This window comes from Canis lupus, chromosome 12 (assembly GCF_003254725.2).
Source record: "Canis lupus dingo isolate Sandy chromosome 12, ASM325472v2, whole genome shotgun sequence".
NCBI classification, from domain to species: Eukaryota; Metazoa; Chordata; class Mammalia; order Carnivora; family Canidae; genus Canis; species Canis lupus.
In genome coordinates this window covers 12,226,858-12,246,606 of record NC_064254.1, presented here as the reverse complement: position 1 = coordinate 12,246,606, position 19,749 = coordinate 12,226,858, and the positions used below count along the sequence as shown (strand labels likewise).

Sequence of the window (19,749 nt, the reverse complement as noted above, 5' to 3'; positions counted from 1 at the left end):
CTGGAAAGCTTCCAAATCCTATTAAAAAAGAAAGGATAAGTTGTAGTATAACCACAGTGGAACATTATATAGCAATGAGAATGAATAAATGACAAGTATACATAACAATATGGGTGAATCTCACAAACATGTTGTTGATGAGTAGATGAAAGCAGACACAAGAGTACATGGTATGTAAGATTCTATCTACACAAAGTTCAAGTGCAGGAAAAAGTGATTTGTGATGCCAAAAGTTAGGATAATGATTATCTTTGAAGAGGGGATAGTGTCTGGAAGGGAACATCAGGGGGTCTTCTGAACTGCTATTAATGTTCAACTTGTTGGTGTGGATAATGTATTCCCTTTGTGAAAATTTATCAAGCTGCACACTGACAATTTGTGTACTTTTTTATATAGGTTATTCTTTATTTTAAAAATAATTAAGGCTAATCTCCATAGCAAAATCTGGTCTCAAAGAATTTTTTTCATGTAGGGACTAATAATAAACAGGTTCAGGGGATCCCTGGGTGGCGCAGCGGTTTGGCGCCTGCCTTTGGCCCAGGGCGCGATCCTGGAGACCCGGGATCGAGTCCCACATCAGGCTCCCGGTGCATGGAGCCTGCTTCTCCCTCCTCCTGTGTCTCTGCCTCTCTCTCTCTCTGTGACTATCATAAATAAATAAAAATTAAAAAAAAAATAAACAGGTTCAGAAAAATAAGATATTACAAAATAAAGTATTATTTCAGTATTATTTCATTTTGCTAAATGTAAATAATGTTTATCTCTGGATTATGGATGATATTTTCTTTTTACTTTATTGTTCTATTTGTTCTACAATAATCACATTACTCATCACTGTATAAAATGCAAGCTGTTTTTCAAAATAAAATTTGATTATATTAAGTCAGGAATAGAAGGCAGGGTTGGCACTTGAATACTTCAGCTCACTGTATCCAAAATAAGCTCTGGGTAGAGGCTCCCTTACTGCTCTGGTTGCTACAGGATCACCAGTAGCTGGGGGCTCGTAAAGAAACATGGGATATGGTACAAGCAGGAAGGACTCACAGTCCTCATACAGAAGGAAAGTGGAGGCTATAGGGAAAGCCAAGGCTTTCTTGATCCTGGTCAGGACATCTCGAAAAATACCCCATCCAAACTGTCTCCTTTACTAATTCATGTGTCTGTTTCATTCACCCAGACTGACCTCTCTCTCCAGGATCTGCCTTTACTGAATGCAATGTTGTTCGGTAACCCGATGCCACATTTCTACTGTTCTTGTCTATGGTGGTATCCCTCAAGCTCCCCATGGAACAGCAGTTCTGCATCTCCCTAGTCCCCCAGGGTGACAGTTGTAGCTGGAAGATGAGCTCCTTCCTTCCCCTTTATCAGGAAACATGCTCTGCCATTTAATGGGCCTGATTTTCTCATCTATGAGTCAGAGTACAGTAACTAGAGAATCCCCTTTCAAATTTATTATGGAGGATGGAAAAGAATATCCTATCCACCAGGTGGAAGAAATGAGTTGTGTACATTTTTTATGGAGCTCTAGGGGAGTATGCTATAAGTCCTGCAAATCCAAAAGAGGGAAAACCAGGCAGTTGTTCTCTTTTGAGTACTATAAGCTTCTGATTATTTTTTTTTAATTTTTATTTATTTATGATAGTCACACAGAGAGAGCGAGAGAGGCAGAGACACAGGCAGAGGGAGAAACAGGCTCCATGCACCGGGAGCCCGATGTGGGATTCGATCCCGGGTCTCCAGGATCGCACCCTGGGCCAAAGGCAGGTGCTAAACCGCTGCGCCACCCAGGGATCCCTAAGCTTCTGATTATTAAAGTACCTCAAACTTATGAAAAGTACCTAGCACAAGGGCCACCTCAGTAACTGCCTTATTAATTAGCTTTTGTTTACTGAGCACTTAGGTCTTATCTAATCTTCACAACAACCCTATAAAAGATTCTACTCATTCATTCAACAACTATATATTGCACTTATGTGTCAGCTCTGTGTTAACTGCTGGAGATATAAGTCAACAAAAAACAGTATCTCTACCTTTGTGGAACTTACAGTCTGGTGGAGAGACACATATTATACAAATAGATGTAAAACCACAATTATGCCAAGTACTAAAATGGAGAGTTATTTGGTGCTGAGATTCAGTAACAGGGAGGTTAAGGAAGACCCTAATGTGGAAGTGAATTTTGAGCTGAGCTCTGAGAAATAAGTAGGAGTTTAACAGGTGGTCAAAGAGCAGGTAGAGGAAATACATATGCAAAGGCCCTGGGGCCAGAGGGAAGTGTTAGGTATAGGAGAATGAAAGGCAAGTGTGTGGGGACACCTAGGTGGTGCAGAGGTTGAGCAGCTGCCTTTGGCTCAGGTCATAATCCAGGGGTCATGGAGTGGAGTCCTGCATTCAGCTCCCTGCAGGGAGCCTGCTCCTCCCTCTGCCTACCTCTCTGCCTCTCTCTCTCTGTCTCTCATGAATAAATAAATAAAATCTTGAAAAAAGAAAGGCAAGTGTATGTTTGGGGGGTGAAGGGGGGGCGGAGATTGGTGAAGGTAGGAATTAGTTTTATCCCAGGTCTGCGTGATACTTGACATTCCATAACCCGAGCCCTAGTCAATTCAACCTCTACTGTCCAGGCCTAGCCTTAGCCACAGGAAGCAGAAAACCCACATCTGGGCTCAAGAAAAAGCTTTTAAGTAAACAGGAGTAGTGTAAGTGATTTTACAAAGGAAGCCTGTGTGGGAACGAAAGCGACCTGACACTTCAAGGACCGGCAGACGGGAGCTAGAACACCTGCCCTAGATCCTCGGAACCAAGCACGCGCTTGACACCAAAACCTCTAAGCTTAGCCTGAAAACCTAGGGAAATGGAAGCGCAAGAGGGTTCCCCCAAGAAGCCCACAGTCGCACACTTCCTGCTCACCACTGCGGCTGCGCGCGCCGTTCCGGAAGCGGAAGTGCACAAGAGGTCACCGTTGGTTTTTAAGATGGCGGCCGTCAATGTGCTGGTGGACACCTGCGGACGGCTGTTCCGGCGGCTCCTGGCTGGCCCGAGGGCGAGCAGTTGGGCTCGGCCTCCAGCTCGGGGGTTCAGAGAAGGTGAGTCCTAGGTCCCGACTACCTCCCAGGGTTGAGAAAAGAAAGCCGTGGAGGTTCCTTTTCCCAACCCCTGTGCGCTCCTCCCTCCCTTTCCTTCGCGCGGTTCTGAAACGCGAGAGATGCTGGCGCTGTGGAGGTGCTCGAAAGCACTTTCCAGACCCTGAGGCTATTAACCAGACTTTGCACCCCTCGTGAGTGTTCTCACTGGTGGGGGCGGGGAAGGACGGAAAGAAAGTCCTCCTTAGTTAACAGGGGCTGGACGAAACGTGTCCCAGGATTCGGAAAAGTCTTTGGTAGAGGTCTGCGTGTTAGTTTTGCTTTCCGTATTCTCCTAGCTGCCGCATCCTTCGTTAGGGGAAAAAAAAAAAAATCCCTGGGCCATAAAGGAAGGACATTTGGCTGTCCTCCCCAGAGCCTCCCTTTCCAGTTTTTCATCTGAAAATGCTGTGCCCTGATGGCGGCTCTTTTCTGCCCGGGCAGCCAGTCTCCCAGAGAGATGGAAGCTAATGTGGAGAAGACATCGAACGACTGAAACAGACGGATGCTGGATGGTGGTTCTCCTTTCCATTAATCATAAGCCTGGAAAGGCGGCCTGATTCTAGCCTTGAACTGGGAAGCTTATTCCAGACCAAGTACTGTACTTCAAACTGTCAAGGGATTCTGGAAAAAGGGAAAATACAGCCCCTTTTCTAAGAAGTTAGGTCCTAATGAGATGGTATGTATACACTCCAATAAGTGCAAGTTAGGTATTTACATGATTAAATAGGGAGATTTGCTTACCAGAAACAAACCCAGTTGGAAGTTATAACGAGGGGAATGTATCTTGAACAGGCTTATAAAAGGATAGAATCTGGCAAAGAATGAAAAAGCCTATCAGGATATAGCCTTCCTTTGTGCACTGCTGGAAGCCAGAAAGAATGAGTGATGTGCAAAAGAAGTGTGTGTTCGTTTTTAAGATTCTGGCAAGGTATTGGCCAGAGTAACCTTTAAAGCAGAGTGGTATCGAGAGAGGAGAGGAAAAAGGTGATCATTGTTGTCAGAGGGAGCAGAAAAGTCTAAAGAGAAGAACCTAATGAGAAGTCTGTTGGATTTGTCTCAGAAAGAGAGCTGTTTTAGCTTTCAAACAGCAGTGTCCACAGGGCTCCTGGAAGGCCAGGCCCCAGCCAGCTGGGCTCAGCCTCCATCTTGCAGCTTCAGGGGGAAGTGAGGGCAGGGTCCTAATTTGGGAAAACCAAAGAGATCTTTCATGAAGAAAGGGAAATAGGTATGTTAGAAGAATTTAGCTATGAAAGGAAGATGGAACTTATCCTAGAAAGAACAATAAAATCCAGATATTGCCTGGTTTTTTTTTTTTAATATTATTTATTTATTTATTTATTCATGGGAGACAGAGAGAGAGAGAGAGGCAGAGACACAGGCAGAGGGAGAAGCAGGCTCCACGCAGGGAGCCCGATGCGGGACTCCATCCCCCGTCTCCAGGACCACACCCTGGGCCAAAGGCAGGCACCAAACCGCTGAGCCATCCAGGGATCCCCTGCCTGGTTAATATTAGATAAACTAATCCATTAATGAGGAAGGTTCCCAGAGATCATGCTGGTGGCAGAAAGGACATGGTAAAATGTTTCATCTATACCCATGCTGCAAAATAGGCATATACCCATAACATTTTTGAGGGTTTCTACTAAGTATCAAGCTCTAATAACTGTAATTTACATATCCATTGTGAAATTCAGAGTTGAAAAACAGTTCTTTGCTATGTTACCAGTGGATGGGCAACAGGAATAGTTTTTTGTTTGTTTACAAAAGGGTTTTTGAGATTCGAATTTTTTTCAGTTGAAGGGTTTTGTGAAATGATGGACTGTATAATCAGATGGGTCTTTGAACTTCTTTCCATATATACCTGGGTTTGTAACTCTTCTGTTACTTAAAAGCTAAATAATTGAATCGATGTGATCTTACATGAAGCCACTACTGTATTCTTTATTCTGCTTGAGAAACACCTGTCTTCAAAGCCTTTAAGTGAAAAAAACTTTGTCTTGATATACTACCTGTTATGTGTCAGGTATGAAATATTCCATATATGGTTCATTTTGAGTGGTCCCATTTAGTGTATTTGACACATTAAATAATACCATACACACATAGTTTAAAGCTATGGACAGGAAGCTGGGTGTTTTGCTGAAAATATTCAACCATCCAACCTTTTGGAATATCAAATAGTACTACTTAATTTTAGTCAGAGTTGGGGCAGCCGGGGTGGCTCAGCGTTTAGCGCCGCCTTCAGTCCAGGGTGTGATCCTGGAGACCTGGGATCGAGTCCCACGTCAGGCTCCCTGATGGAGCCTGCTTCTCCCTCTGCCTGTGTCTCTGCCTCTCTCTTTGTGTGTTTCTCATTAATAAATAAATAGTCTTTAAAAAAAAAAAAACTTAGTCATAGTTTATTAGCACCAGCATTCCATGCTCTTACCTGTAGAGACTCTCAGGTTCTCTGTTGAGGGCAGTTTTGTCCCCTAGGAACATTGGCAATGTCTGGAAGCATTTTTGATTGTCACGACCGGTACTCCTGGCATCTGGTGGGTAGAGGCCAGGGATGCTGCTAAACAACTTAACAGTGCATAGGATACCACCTCCCGGCCCCCAAAAGGACCACCTGGCCTGAAATATCAGTTGTGCTGCTGTTGAGAAAGCCTGGTCTAAAGTTTTATAAGAAGGACAAAGGCAAGAACGATAGTGGAAGGAACAAAAATGAAGGAAGAGACAAAAATGGTGGTTTACTCTATGCCTGGTGCAAACACTGTGCTAGGTTTTCCACATATATTATTCAATCTTCTCAACAATTTTTAAAGGTGGGTATTACTGACATTTTTCCACAAGAGGAAATCTGGCCCAGAGGAGTTCAGTAGTTGCTCAGGATCACCTAGCTAGTAAGTGGTGGCCTTGGAAGTAGAGCCAGCATTCTTCATTATCCACCACTAATACTGCCATGGTACTCCATGGAAGGGCTGCCCTGTGGTTCTCCCTCCTGAAAGCTCTCATCAGTTAACTTGATGAAGATCGTTTAGTGCTTTTTTTTATAGGAAAGACTGTATTAGAGCTCATTCCTGCCTCATTACTCTTGGGAAGGAAATGTATTTAAAACAAAAATAAACACATATGACTCTCTGAATTAATGATAATGATCTATCAGAAGCTTGTGCAGAATGCGTTGAAGTGATTAAAGGCTGAAGGGAATTTTTTTCATCTTCTCCAGTTAGCTCAGGAGCTTCCTGGAGGACCTAGGATTTCAGACAAGGATGCGTGTGGCAGAATGGGCAGCCCGAGAGCTAAAAGCTTTGAGAGAGGAGTGTATGATTTGGGGGATTTAAAGGCGTACAGGGACATAGTCCGGAGTCACCTGCTAGTGGAAAAAGGACAGTGAAGCCTAGTGCAGAGGGACAGTCCCTCAGAGGCCCAAGGGAAAAGAATGGTGAGGTGATTAGAGAATGAGAAAACTTTAGTAATAGAATTAAAAACATGAAAAAAAAAAAAAGAGTTAAAAACAAACAGAAGGGAGTGGAAAAGGAGTTTGAGAAAAGTCTTCAATGGCCAGAAGCGCAGTCACACATCCCAAACACACACTGCTCCCTGATCCTACCCTCAGACTTGTGAGTGCCACCTTTTAGCTATCAGTGACTCCATTCTGTCCTACTCTGCTTGGGACTTGGTTTCCAGCTCAAGAAGGACTTAGCCTCCGGGTACTTTCTACGGCAGTGCCCTCGACATCATTCATGTGCCCTCCCTTCCTCTTTTACTAAACAGTTGGGTCTTGATTCTGCTGCAGTTCACTGTGTCTGTGTTTATGTGGCCATCGAGGTCTTTCTGCGTTCACTACAGTCTCACCCCAGCACTGTTTGCTCTAGACCGTTATGATTCAGTTATCTTGGACTCCATCCTAAGTATTTATTGAAGTACTCAAAGGACCTCTTTACGAGGCCTGGCCTTTTATCATAGTGAGGCTCCCATACTTGGTTTCTTTCCCTTTTCTCTTCTAGGAAGACTATTCTGTTGTACCTCTCTACAATAGATGGAGCCAGGCTATACCCTCCATGGGTGCTCAGTAAATGTGTTGTCTTATGTAGGATGGATTATTTGATGTGTATGAGAAGTGCCTTTCTTAGAAGATTTAGCCCCTAACTCCAGTTTAGAAAACTGCTTCATGTCTTTCTTAGTTTACTTCATATTGCCATGTCTCAGAACACAAGGGTGATTCCTTCTTCTTTCTTCTTTCTTCTTTCTTCTTTCTTCTTTCTTCTTTCTTCTTCTTCTTCTTCCTTCATTTATTTGAGAGAGAGAGAGAGAGCAGAGGGAGAGGGAGAAGCAGACTCCCCGCCAAGTAGGGAGCCAGATGCAGGGCTCCATCCCAGGACCCAGGGATCACAACCTGAGCTGAAGGCAGATGCTTAACCAGTTGAGCCACCCAGGTGCTCCTGATTCCATCTTTTTCTAAACAAGTCTGTTGATGCCTAAATCTCTTAGTCCAGCTTTTCATGGCCATCCCCATCTTGAATGGAGAGGAGGCCAGGGACAAAAATGGATCTCAGATTTTGTTTGGTTTTGCCATGTTTTTGTATGCACACTGAAAAGCAATACTATTTTGATTCCTATCTCCTGTTTTCAGAGGCTTAAAATCTTCTGGGGGCTTCTTGAGGCTCCAGCCAGGACTCCTGCCCCTGCGCTGAGACAACGCCCTGATCACTCTCAATCTTAACACAAGTTCTCAGGTCATTCCTTCTGGTTTGACAAATTGTCTGTAGTAGATAACCATCTGCCTATTGTTTTACCCACTGGCATATAGTATGATGATTTACTGGCTCAGAGTTGCTGTGTGGGGAGCTAGGGAACAGCCGAGCTGGCCACAGGCTTTGATCTCTTTTCCAGGGGCCAATGGGATGACTTCAGGGTTTGGTTCTTTGCCTGGAGTGATGTGTGTTTTGTTAGCTTTGTTTACCTCATGGTTAGGACCCAAGTGCCTCCACGGAGAGGGGAACCACATGTTTATCTGCTTTGTGTTTCAGGACATCGTTGTCTTGCTGGCTCAAGTGGTACCAGCAATGTCTCTCTCCTTTTGTTTCCTCCCAGGATTCTTAAAAATCTCTACTCACCTGTTGCTACTTAGATCTGGTTGCCTTCAATCCCTCTCCCAAGTTGGTTTTTTGCAAAGTTTCTGGGGTACCTGGAAGCCTTGCTGAGCTGGGGCTGTGCCCTGCTTCTGCTCTCCCGTGTCTGTAGGTTGACACATGACAGTGACTGTCCCCCCTGTAGCTATGCTGGCCTCCAGACTCAGCCAGGCTGAGTCTAACCCACATCCCGTTTAGGCTGGTCTCTGTTCTGAACAAGTAGATCCGTGTGTGAGGTGACGCATTTTCTTTTATAGGGAGAAAACTAGTTTGTCTTTGAATTGATTCGTAACTACAGTGTTCTGGAGAAAGCCTCAGGGCCTTTCTGGCCCTGGTACTCCTTTGTGTATCTGGAGTTGGAACACTGAGAGGCTCTCAGGTTGGTTGTTTTGGAGTAATGAGTCTTTATGAATGGCCTTGCCCAGAAAACAAATGGGGGACAATTCCAGGCAGTCTGTGTCCAATTAGGTGTTGGTCACAGAGCTCAGTGATCACAGATGCTGCCTGCCTAGGGCCTCCAGTTGGGTTAGAATTGCCTCACTTTTTTCTTAGACATTCTCCTTCTCTCTTTCTACTGTTTATTTTTTATTGCAAAAGCAGTACATGTTTATTTTTAAGGACTTAAGAAAATACAGACAAGCATAAAGAACAAAGTAAAATCACATATCACTACCACGGAGAGAAAACTAGCATTACCATTCAGGTACACACGTCTGGTTGTATGTGTGCTTATGAGCATGTTTCCAGGAAAAGGTCCATAACTTTTACTAGATTCTTAACATTAAGAACCTCAAGTTCTTTTTTTTTTTTTTAAAGATTTATTTTTTTATTTTTAGAGAAAGGGAGAGTGCGTGGAGGGGAGGGGTGGTAGAGAGAGAGAGAAAGAATCTCCGGCAGACTCCCCACCCAGTGTGGAGCCCCGATGTAGGGAGAGATCGTGACCGGAACCGAAACCAAGAGTCATCCAGGTGCCCCAAGAACCTTAGGCTCTTCCTGAGCTGCACGACTTGCCTCAGCCAAAGCTGAGTAAAACTAATCGTGGGAGCCAGCTGCTGTTTACATACGGTTTTAGTATTTAGACAGTTTACAGTCTAGCTATGGGGCCCTAGTTTCTGTTAACAGTCCGAAGAGGACCATGACAAGTGTTTTGCTCTGGTGATACTAGCTATGTTTATTGAGCATCTACTAAGTGCCAGTTCCTATGCTAATGGCTGTGGCTTCTTTCTTTCTAAAGAAACTGGAGGGGCAGCCCTGGTGGCTCAGCGGTTTAGCACCACCTTTGGCCCATGGCGTGGTCCAGGAGACCCGGGATCGAGTCCCACATTGGGCTTCCTGCATGGAGCCTGCTTCTCTCTCTCTGCCTGTGTCTCTGCACCTCTCTTTCTCCTTGTGTGTGTCTCTCATGAATAAATAAAATATTAAAAAACAAACAAACTGGAGAACAAGGGGGAATCTCCAAGACCTTTGTTTGACTCTATCTGCCAGACATGTGCCATTGGCTTGGTTCTTCCTTTGAATGTTATGGAAATTGTCATTCTTCATCCTGGTTAAGTAAGCTAGGAAAGGGGATACCTGGGTGGCTCGGCGGTTTAGCGCCTGCCTTTGGCCCGGGGCGTGATCCTGGAGTCCCGAGATCGAATCCCGCATCGGGCTCCCGGTGTGGAGCCTGCTTCTCCCTCTGCCTGTGCCTCTGCCTCTCTCTCTCTCTCTCTATGTCTATCATGAATAAATAAATAAAATATATTTTTTTTAAAAAGTAAGCTAGGAAATATGTATGGCTTGACGGATGTGTGTTACTTCCTGTCCTGCCCTCAAGTTCTCCTCTGACTGCCTCAGACTTAAACAGGTGGAGAATTGAGGGAGCCCCCCCTCCATTTACAGTGGCAGTGCTCTCCTGAAAACTCATCCCGGGCCAGCATCTGCAAGCCCCTCGCCCCACCTCTGCCACCACCCGGTCCCATGTACATAGCACAGTGCAATCCTGTAGGAGCCATGTAGAGAAGGGCAGAAGATTGAACTCAAACAGCTGCCTCCTTGAGCTTTAGCATGGCTTCCCGGGCCAAGTTCTGGGAGTGAGGTTGTCTTGCTGCTTATCTGCAGAGGGGCCACTGGAACAGTGTTAGTTTGGTCCTGTATCTGAGACTGCACATTCTTCAGGGTCAGAAGCCATGTTTGTCTGATTCTCGTTGTGAAAGGACACACGCAATAGGTGCTTTGAAGGTCTTTCAAATGCTTCCACCCCCACCCACCCCAACTCTAAGGTCATTATTGCCACGGTAGAGCAGGGTCTTGCCAATTTCCTTGGTTTAGAACCAAGATGAATCTCAGCTTAGAAAGACAAAAACAGCAGGGAGATCCTTAATCCCAGAGAGATGGTATTACTTGGGCATCTAGGTTTGCCCGGCCTCAAGGGCATAGAGCCTTGGCACTTGGAGGTGAACCCTTCATGCTTTCTTTTCCAGATGGGGACCGTGGGAGAGTGCAGACCAAAGGCTCCGATTTTCTGCATGTGTAGAATTTGAGCTGTTATTTGAAACTCTCTGTTCCTTATTAAATGGCTGACCTGATTTTTCCCCTTTATCTCTGTAGTGGTGGAGATCCAAGAAGGGAAGACGACTATAGTAAGTATCATCGAATTGGCCACTTACCACCTCTCTAACGCTTGGAGCTGCCTGGGACGGAGGGAGGCGGAAACTGGTCTCCTGGAGTCAGGATCAGCTCCCTCTGTCATAAATCCCATAGTCCGATGTTTTTCAAGCTGTGTGCTGTCATGTAGTTGAATCAGAAACAGTCACTGTGCCTGGACTGAGGCATCCATTTTTGGTTTAAAGTGGCCTTTTGTGTGACAAAGTCTTAGAGGTCTTTACTGATACGTCCTTTGGTGGAGATAAATCAGTTTTCCAAAAGGGAAACCAAGGCAGTGGTGAGACTAGAGAGCCCAAGTAAGTTGACCCGTGGCCAAGAGCCTGGATCTCAGCTCCTTTCTTTCCTGCCTAAAATGACCAAGCTATTGCTTAAGTGATGCCATTAAAAGGTGATACTCTCTGGGCCCTGGGCTCACTAGCTGGCGCCCTGGCTTGTCTGTTGGTTAAAAAGAAAGAATGATTCTTCATCCATCTACTCCCCCCACCCCTTTCCCTTGTCAGGGCTCATCTCCCCTCCCTTCCTCAGGGAGTCATGGGGCCTAGATTATCCTATAATCCCTAAAAGACAATGTTGTTTTCACATGGCCTTCCATGCTTCCAAGAAATCTCAGCCACTCCACTGAGTTCCCAGAAGCCTCTGTAACTTCCATGTCAACCAGGGATTTAATCCTTCTGGCAGCCAGCCAAGCTTGGTCCTCCCCAAAGCGATCTTATCCCCAGGACAAGCCCTTAGGGTTCCTCTTTGGGTCTTCCCCAAAATACTCCTTAGCCTTTTCACTGTTTAGCCTCAAAACAGTTGGTTTTAGAGGGGCCCCATCCCCTTTAGGCACCTCTTTTGGTTCCTTTATTCAAAGCCAAAATAAGCATTCACCCTAGAAACTCCATGCTTGTGGAGAAAAATATATTTGGCTTTTGAGTATGGAGTGTTTTTCAGGTGGGGTGTCAATTTCCTATTTACAAAACGAACTTGGAAAAAAAAAAAACGAACTTGGAGACATTATGGTCCTTTGAGACCCATTGGGGGAGGGAAGCCCATCCGTTCCTCCATGGAGACGCACTACCGTGGCTAACTAGCCATTGCTCACTTTCTGGGGTTTCACTTTCTTCATCCATAAAATGATGCCTCTTCACGAGGTCTTGGGAATTAAATGAGTTGATACATGTGAACCATTATCATCACAGAGCCTGGCATAGAGTGGGGAGTCGATAAATGTTAGCCCTGCCCCCACACTCCCCACCAGGCCCACCATAACCCCCTCCCAAGATCCACTGTGTATCTCCACATTTTCCCTGGTGCATTTCTCCTTATCTGGCATGGCTGTGGTGGCTTTGGCAGAAAGTTAAGTAGCAGTGTCCTGCACAGCCATGCCTCACATCCAACTCCCTTTCCCTTTTGCTGCTTTCTCCCCCAGGAAACAGTATTGCTTCCCTTCCCAAAGCCTCCCAGACCTGTCCCAACCCTACTCTCATAATCCATGCCCTCAATCAGCAAGGCTTTCCAAACTCCCCCTCTTGTAACCAGAGCCGCCTCCTAGATCTTTGGCTTATTGCACTTCGTAATTCCAAGGCTGTGTCACAGGATACAGCAGCAGTGGTGGAGGTCATTGCACACGTGGCCTCCACAGTATTTGAAAGGTGGCATCCAAAATGATAAAAGCAAGGAGGAGGGCAGGGGAATGTATCTTCCCATGTGTGTTTTAAAGAGCGAGAGAAAAGAAGCAGGAGTGCACATAATACCTGCTTGTAAAGGCATAGCATAGAGCCGGCTTTCTCAGCCTTGGCGCTGTTGGCATTTGGGGCTGGCTAGGGCTTTGCTGTGGGGGCTGTCCTGGACCTTGCAGCATGGTTAGGAGCTTTCCTGCTACATGCCCAGAGCACTGCATCCCCCCACTATATCAGTCAAAAATGTCTCCAACATTGTCCAGTGTTCCCTGGGGGCCGAAACCCTGCCTGTTTGAAAACCCTTGGCATAGACTCAACCTCTGTCAAATGAAGCTGGAAAGGGCAGTTTCCTCTGAGAAGGATATGTGCAGTGGGAGGGAGACTTCCTTTTAACTGTGTATCCCTGCACCGTTTGAAACTTTTTACCATGTGCATTTATTACTTTTTCCCAGAGCAGGAAGCATAATGTTCTGCTGTTTTGTTTGAGGAAGGGAAGGTAGCAGTCAGCTAATACAGCAAACCCTTCCCTTCTTGCCACCAACATGAACTCTAATTGCCCTGCTCTTGCATGCTACCACATCAAGTCTCTGGCCACCGCGAGGTCCGGTATACAGTAGCTGCAGAACCACTGCCACAGTTCAGGTGGGGAGACCTATTAGCTACTCCCACAAGGCCCCCAGAAATGAACTTTCCCTGGCATCTCACCATTTGGGGGGTTGCTCAAGGATTTGAAGCTCCACCTGCCCTCTCCCTCACTGGCTGTCTTTTTCTTCCTCCTAGATCGAAGGACGTTTAACAGGAACTCCCAAGGAAAGTCCAAATCCCCCTAACCCATCTGGCCAGTGCCCCATCTGCCGGTGGAACCTGAAGCACAAGTATAGCTATGAGGTGAGCTGTGCACAGGCATTGGCTCTGCGTGTCGTGGAAGCTGTGGTCTCTGGTACACTTAAGCAGCATCCCCACACCCCAGCCACTGCTACATCTCATGGACCCACCAAAGCTAGAAGTGTTTTGTCCAGTGACTCTCAACTCTGGCTACCGAAGGAGCTTTAAAATAATACTTGGACCTCACCTGCAGACATTGACTGCATATGGTGTGGGGGGGAGCCAGGCCATCATTAGTTTTTTTATTTGTTTGTTTTAAAGATTTTATTTATTCATGAGAGAAGCAGAAACATAGGTAGAGGGAGAAGCAGGCTTTCTGCAGGGAACCTGATGCAGGACTCGATCCCAGGACCCCAGGATCACAACTTGAGCCAAAGGCAGACACCTGACCACTGAGCCACTCAGGCACCCCATCATTAGTTTTTAAAGTCCCCAGGGGATTCTAAAGCATAGCCAGGGTTGAGAATCACTAATTTAGATAATGGTCTGGTCACTTGCAGTTCAGACCACCAGGGCCCTGTAACCCCATCTTATAGGGTCTGTTCCCAAGGGGATGGAATCAAGATCTGGCTTTGGCTTTCCTTTTTTAATAAGGAGGGTATATTTGAAGAGTCCTCACTGTCTATCTGGGGACACATTACTGTCCCCTTCCATACTTCCATATTGGAGCTACAAAGACTCCTGTTTGCTCCAGCTCCTCTAGATCTGTTTCCTCCACAGAAAGATGACAATGGTGAATAAGAGTGGATAACCCCCATTGAGTACAGGCTCCGCGTCAAGCACTGTTGTGAGCATTTACAGGTTTTCATTCACTTGGTTTTCGCCATATCCCTATGAAGTGTAGGTACCTTTTTCATCCTTGTTTTCCAGATGAGGAACTTGGAGGCATGCAAAAGTTGATGAACTCGCCTCAGCTCACCAGTTACTATTAGTGCCAGGACATAAACCCCAAGGATACAAAACCCAGGCAGAGCCTGCTCTCCTGACTCTCCATCCTCTCTAGAAATAGGGATTGGGGGAGGACACAGCCCTAGAGAAATCCATACTTGTCCTTCAGAGTTCTATTGGTGACATTAAGCACCCTATTTTTAGGTTTCAGGTGATTCAGGTTCTGGGCCAATTTGACCTGCAAGTTGTTCCTGTACCGCTCTGCGGAATGGGATGACTAAGGGCAGAGATCCCGGTCAGGTGGTGAGAGCAGGAGGGGCCACATGCCCATGGGATCTGAACAGAATGACCCAACTAATCTCCTGGGCTGGGAGCCTTGGCTCCAGGCCACAGGCAGGGAGGGAGGTGCTCCTTTCACTCTGCTCTGGGCCCTTCTGCTCATGGTGGCCTGGAGTAATGGGAAGCCTGCAGGCCACCAGGCAGTTTTCACAGTTTCTTGTGACATAGAAGTTAGCGGGTTCATGGCTGTACTTAGAATCCCAGCTAAAGATGAGGAAGTACAGCCCACACCTGCCTAACCACCATGGGGCACTCTTTCTACCAGCCGTTTCCAGGAAATGGACTTGGCTTTGTTTATCCAGCAGACGAAATCCAATCCCCTCCGAGGTAAAGGCTAAAGTTGTTTTCCTTTTACTCCTTTCCACTCAGGACACCGTTAGCTTGGGCTACACAAAGCTGTATGCTTGCTTGGCAGCCTACAGTGGGGGGCTGGGGCTGTGGGCCCGGTTTATTAGTCCTGGATAATCCAATCCAAGTTCTTTTCACCAGATTCTAAAGATTACAGGGGTGGGAATTAGGGGCCTGGGTCCTTCAGGAGCTGTCCAGTGATTAAAACAGATCTGCGAAAAAATAATAATAATAATAAAATAAAATAAAACAGATCTGCGGTTATACAGTGAGGTGCCTGCCAGGGCAGCAAATCCGTTTGTGGAATAGAACCATGAAGACTGGCATGCAAGGCCTTCAGGTGGGCGGGCCCCCCCCCATCTCCTGGGGGAAGCAGTGGCTTATTTAACCCCCTCAGCCACCCTAGGAAAGTTGGAGGGGAAATGGTCTCTTGTCTTGATTTTGGCTGTTTATCCTTGTGCCCTTGACTCGTCCAGAGCAGTCTGATGGTCTAAAGGAAGCCCGAGGATCCATTCACATCTGGTCATAGGGGGCTTAGAAGATGTGGCTCTTAACTTCACAGCCCCAATCCTCAACTCCTCAGCTCATATGCTGCTTGGCGTTTGTAGGGGAACAGCAGAAGGTGGAGGGGCTTGTCTGTGTGTATTGGCCCATAGCATATGTAGGCTTTTGGGGTAAAAACAGTACTGGTTTTCCCCCTTGTGTGGAAATCTATGACATGCCCTCACCTCGCCCAAGGAGAACAACAGATCATTACCTCGAAAGATGCTGCTGGTGCTCGAAAGATTAATGCTTCTTGAAGAGTTTCTGTTCTCTGATCTCTCAAATTCTCCTGGAGATGCTGGAAGCCCTTGGGGTTGGTAATGGGGTTGGAAATCTTACCAACTTGGGATTTAAGTTTTGTTAGCATAAAGGTAGAGCAATGTGCAAAGCTCTATGTGGAGGGTGTGGTCTCCAGTTGGCTTCTGAGGGAGACCTCTACCCCTTGGGTGCTGGGGTAGGATAGCCTCCTCTGTAGACCACGAGGCCCTGGTGCCCTGTATCAAATGCCCACCAGCTGACTGTCTGCAGTTTTCCATTTCCACTAGGATGTTCTGCTGCTCCGTCAGTTCATCCGGCCTCGTGGAGGCATGCTGCCTCGAAGGATCACAGGCCTATGCCAGGAAGAGCACCGCAAGATTGAGGAGTGTGTGAAGATGGCGCACCGAGCAGGTAGCGGGTCCTCTCAGGGCAAAGAGGCCAGAGAGCTATCAGTGCGATGCCCCCATGCCACCCCTTGCCAGCCGTCCCCTGTCCAGCTCCAGGAAGAGGTGCGGACATCTGGAGTCTCCACTAGACTCGCCCCCCAGTGCCAGCCTCCCACCCCAGGAGCTGCAGGGGGAGCTGCAAGACCATCCCATATGTGCTCTTGTCTCCCCTCAGGACTCTTCCCAAATCACAGGCCTCAGCTTCCTGAAGGATTTGTTCCAAAGAGCAAACCCCAACTCAATCGGTAAGTGAACCTGGGTGTCAACACCTGGAGCATTCTGCAGCCCCTCCACTCTCACATATTCTGCCGGGGAAGCCATTTACCGGAGCTCAGCCCACAGCTCAGGAAAGCTAGAGTGCTCCCTTGGCTTTGTGTTCCATCCCTCCCAGCCTGAGCACCGAGCCCCATTAGCCCCACCACTGCTCCAGTTGATCCTGTGCATGCTTCTGTGAGCCTCCCCTGCTGGCCTCAGCATCTCTCCTCTTCCCTTCCCAGCCCGGCACTTAGCATAGGGGCAACGAGGGTAAGAAGATCTGCTGCTTGGGCATTAGAATGTGCTAATCCCCTGTTTATGACATCATACTGGGTTGCTATGGGAATGTCGGAGCACTTTAACAAACTTTTCAGTATCCCAGCACTGGGGTTATTAAAGGGCAAAGCGAGACCTTAGAAATGGGAGGGCTCTCTGGGGTAGGGCCACCGTATATAGCTGTGCACTTCGTACACTGCACAGCTTCAACCTCCCTGGCACTCCCTAGAGTCGCACAGTTAACCTGCATAGCTGCACGTGGCGGCCTGGGAGGTCCCGAGCTTTTGTAGAGGAAAGGACTGCCCCTAGACCCTGGAATCAATCAGCCTGCCTTTCAGCTGAAGCAGAGCGGCCCCCTCTGGTGTAGGAGCAGATTCCTGTCTCTCAAACAGCCATCCTGTCCTGAGCTCCCTTCCCACCCCCATCTCCTACATTACAACACTCACAGCTTCCAAGATCTGTAATCCCCTGGTTGAGATTAGATCCAGATCTATAAAGTTGATTTTGGTCTTTCTTCTTTGCCCCCATCAGCAGCCCCTCCCCTCTTCAGTCTGCTACTGTAACTGCTCTCTGTAGGGGACCAGAGATGGTTGAAGCAAAGCAGGACACCGCATCCACAGCAAGTCTCCAAGCCTGTCCCAGACAAAATGCAGGCTCGGAGGGTGGGAGGCCAGGCAAAACCAGCTCCGGATTGCTGGACTGGGGGTACAGGGCCAGAGCTGGGTCTTCACTGACACCTCGCCAGCACCCTGGCCTCGTGCCCATCTCCACCTGTACCTCCCACATTGCTAGCTGGGCCATCTGCCAGCAGCCCCGAGGGAGCAGGGTATATTAACCTCTTCTTGTCTTTCCCGCTTTTGCTCTGGACCATTTGGAAGTTGAGCCCACCCTCCTGTCTGACTTGTAAAGAGACAGCAGCAGGCCTAAGGACACAATCTATCCTGCCCTCGGGCCTTTGAAGCAAGGCCAGGCTCCCTCCCATATATCCGGTGTCCTTTAACGTGACACAGGATTGATGATGTGTGGGGGTTCTTGGGTTGCAAAAGGCCGCTCTAGGGGGGAGGGGGAGTCCTGGCTATGAAGGAGTTTGATTCCCTTGCAACAAGGGACTTTATGATTCCATCCAGAGGTCCTTGAGCTGCCATGCACTGGCCCAGGCACTGCTGGGGAGCCACACATCCTCCTTTCCCTGAGCCTTCAGGAGAGGTAGAAAGGAGCCTTGGTTCTTCCTAGAGGTGAAGTGTGTTCCCCAGAGAGCTAACTGGAGGTCACCCAGGCACCTCCCCCACTGCCTGCCAGCTCTCTGTTCCATGTGGCAAAGCATCAGGTCCAGGGCTAGCTGAAGCTTGCTTCCCTTCCCTCTGGTCTCTCCAGGGCAGGAGGGAATGGCTTGAGGGCAGCAGTTCTGGAAAACCTGGTCAGCTTCAGGATCTTCTGAGGTCCTTGGTCCGAGTGAGCATTCCTTTTAGGGAGCCTGCTCCCACACTCCATCTCTTCACCCACCCCCTCTGAAATCAGGGAGATGGTCAACTCCGGGACCTGCAGGTGTTCCCCTTCCTTCAGCTGTACTCTTCTGTTGCCCCAGCACCGCCCACCGTGGGTCCCACCCACTGCACAGAGGCCTCCCTGTGGGGGGCCTTGACCCTGACAATATATGTGGTGTGTGGGCCAGTGCTTCCCACAGCTTTTTTTTTTACCTCCTCTCAGAGCTGTTGCCTTTGCACGGAGCTAGGAGCAGAGAATCAAAGTCCAGGGGAGGGGAGCTCAGTTGAAATGTATAAATCAGTCTTTTGTTTTGTTTTTCTCAAAGTTTTATCTAAAAATTCTCAACCAAGGTGATGAATTTTTTAAGTGAAAAAGTTTCTCATGTGAGGGTCTCTAGCGGCAGCTGGGTTGAGCCCCAGCCTAGAATAGAGGCAGGGGAGGAGCCTGGCTTTGCCATGGCTGAGCTTTCAGGATGAAGGGTGGGCCTCTCTGGACAGGATCCGAGTTTCATTCTGGACGGAGTAAACCCCAGTCCCAGCCGGCATGAGCCACTTTTCCGGGAACTGTCAGGGCCCCGGCCATCCCCAAAGGAGGCCAAAGGACTGTGGGCGGCAGCCATCTTTCCCCACCCCCCTCCTACTTACAAGGAACCTTCCCAAGCGGGGTCTGTACCACGGGCCCTCACCCTTGGCTCCCCTTATGGGTTGGGTGAGGGGCAGGGGTCCTGCCCCAGTTAGGGCCACCCCGGGGAGCTCCTTGGCAGAGTGAGCCAAGTGGGGAAGGAGGGAAGGATCTCTCCAGGCCTTATATCAGCTCTCTTCTCCCCATGACTGAGGCCAGAGAGGAATAATCTGCTTTCTGGGCAGCCTCTTTCTCCACCTCCTCCCCCAGCAAGTATACACACAAACACTGACAACTCATAAAGATCAAGGGAGCGCGTGGCCCTGGGCTGCCTGACCCTGGCCACACACGCTTGCGGCAATGAGGGCCCGGCCCATCTGTTTACGGCACACTCAGCCGTTACTCCCAGGAAAAGCCCCTGCTCCTCAAGGAGGGAAACTGCTGAAAGGCTTTGGCTCAAGGAGATGTGGAAACCCCCCTCACCCCCATCCCAGCTCCAGCATGGGCCCCAGTCCTCATAGCCACCTCCCTCCCCTCCCTCCACAGGTACCTGACCCGCTGGTCTCCCCGTTCAGTCAAGCCCATCTATAATAAAGGCCACCGCTGGAACAAAGTACGCATGGCTGTGGGGTCGCCCCTCCTGAAAGACAACATCTCCTACTCAAGAAGGCCTCTGATACTGTATCACTGACTGGGGCAGGGCTCCCCATCCCACCAGGGTGTCCCAGCTCCTCGGGAAGGCACAGCAGACAGTGGGCTGACCCTCAGTGGCCTTGTGACTGCCTTGGGCCATGCTCAGTGCTGAGGGATAGGAGTTGTCTGCAAAGGAATGTCATAAACCAAGCTCATGGACTCTGCT

The 19,749-nt window shown here is 48.1% G+C and overlaps 1 protein-coding gene and 1 long non-coding RNA gene across 8 annotated transcripts; one reads left to right on the top strand and one right to left on the bottom strand.

Annotated features, from left to right (window-relative positions):
• Positions 1-2,924: 2,924 nt before the first annotated feature.
• Positions 2,925-19,742, top strand: MRPS18A (mitochondrial ribosomal protein S18A). Of its 7 annotated transcripts, none has more exons than XM_049092581.1 (6): positions 2,925-3,083; positions 10,829-10,860; positions 13,327-13,434; positions 16,095-16,218; positions 16,429-16,498; positions 17,316-19,506. In XM_049092581.1, the coding sequence occupies exons 1-6, from the start codon at positions 2,972-2,974 to the stop codon at positions 17,617-17,619; spliced, it is 750 nt and encodes a 249-aa protein (XP_048948538.1). In that variant the 5' UTR covers positions 2,925-2,971; the 3' UTR covers positions 17,620-19,506. The 7 variants fall into 7 exon arrangements, with proteins under 7 accessions (XP_048948538.1, XP_048948541.1, XP_025274662.3 ...); XM_049092584.1 differs by having other exon boundaries at positions 16,095-16,316; positions 17,316-17,453; XM_025418877.3 differs by having other exon boundaries at positions 2,926-3,083; positions 16,095-16,316; positions 19,437-19,742.
• LOC125752294 (uncharacterized) lies at positions 15,076-16,098 on the bottom strand. Its single transcript, XR_007401466.1, has 2 exons — positions 15,764-16,098; positions 15,076-15,218 (listed from the first exon to the last, which is right to left on the bottom strand). It is a non-coding gene; the product is annotated as an uncharacterized LOC125752294 (long non-coding RNA).
• Positions 19,743-19,749: the final 7 nt, after the last annotated feature.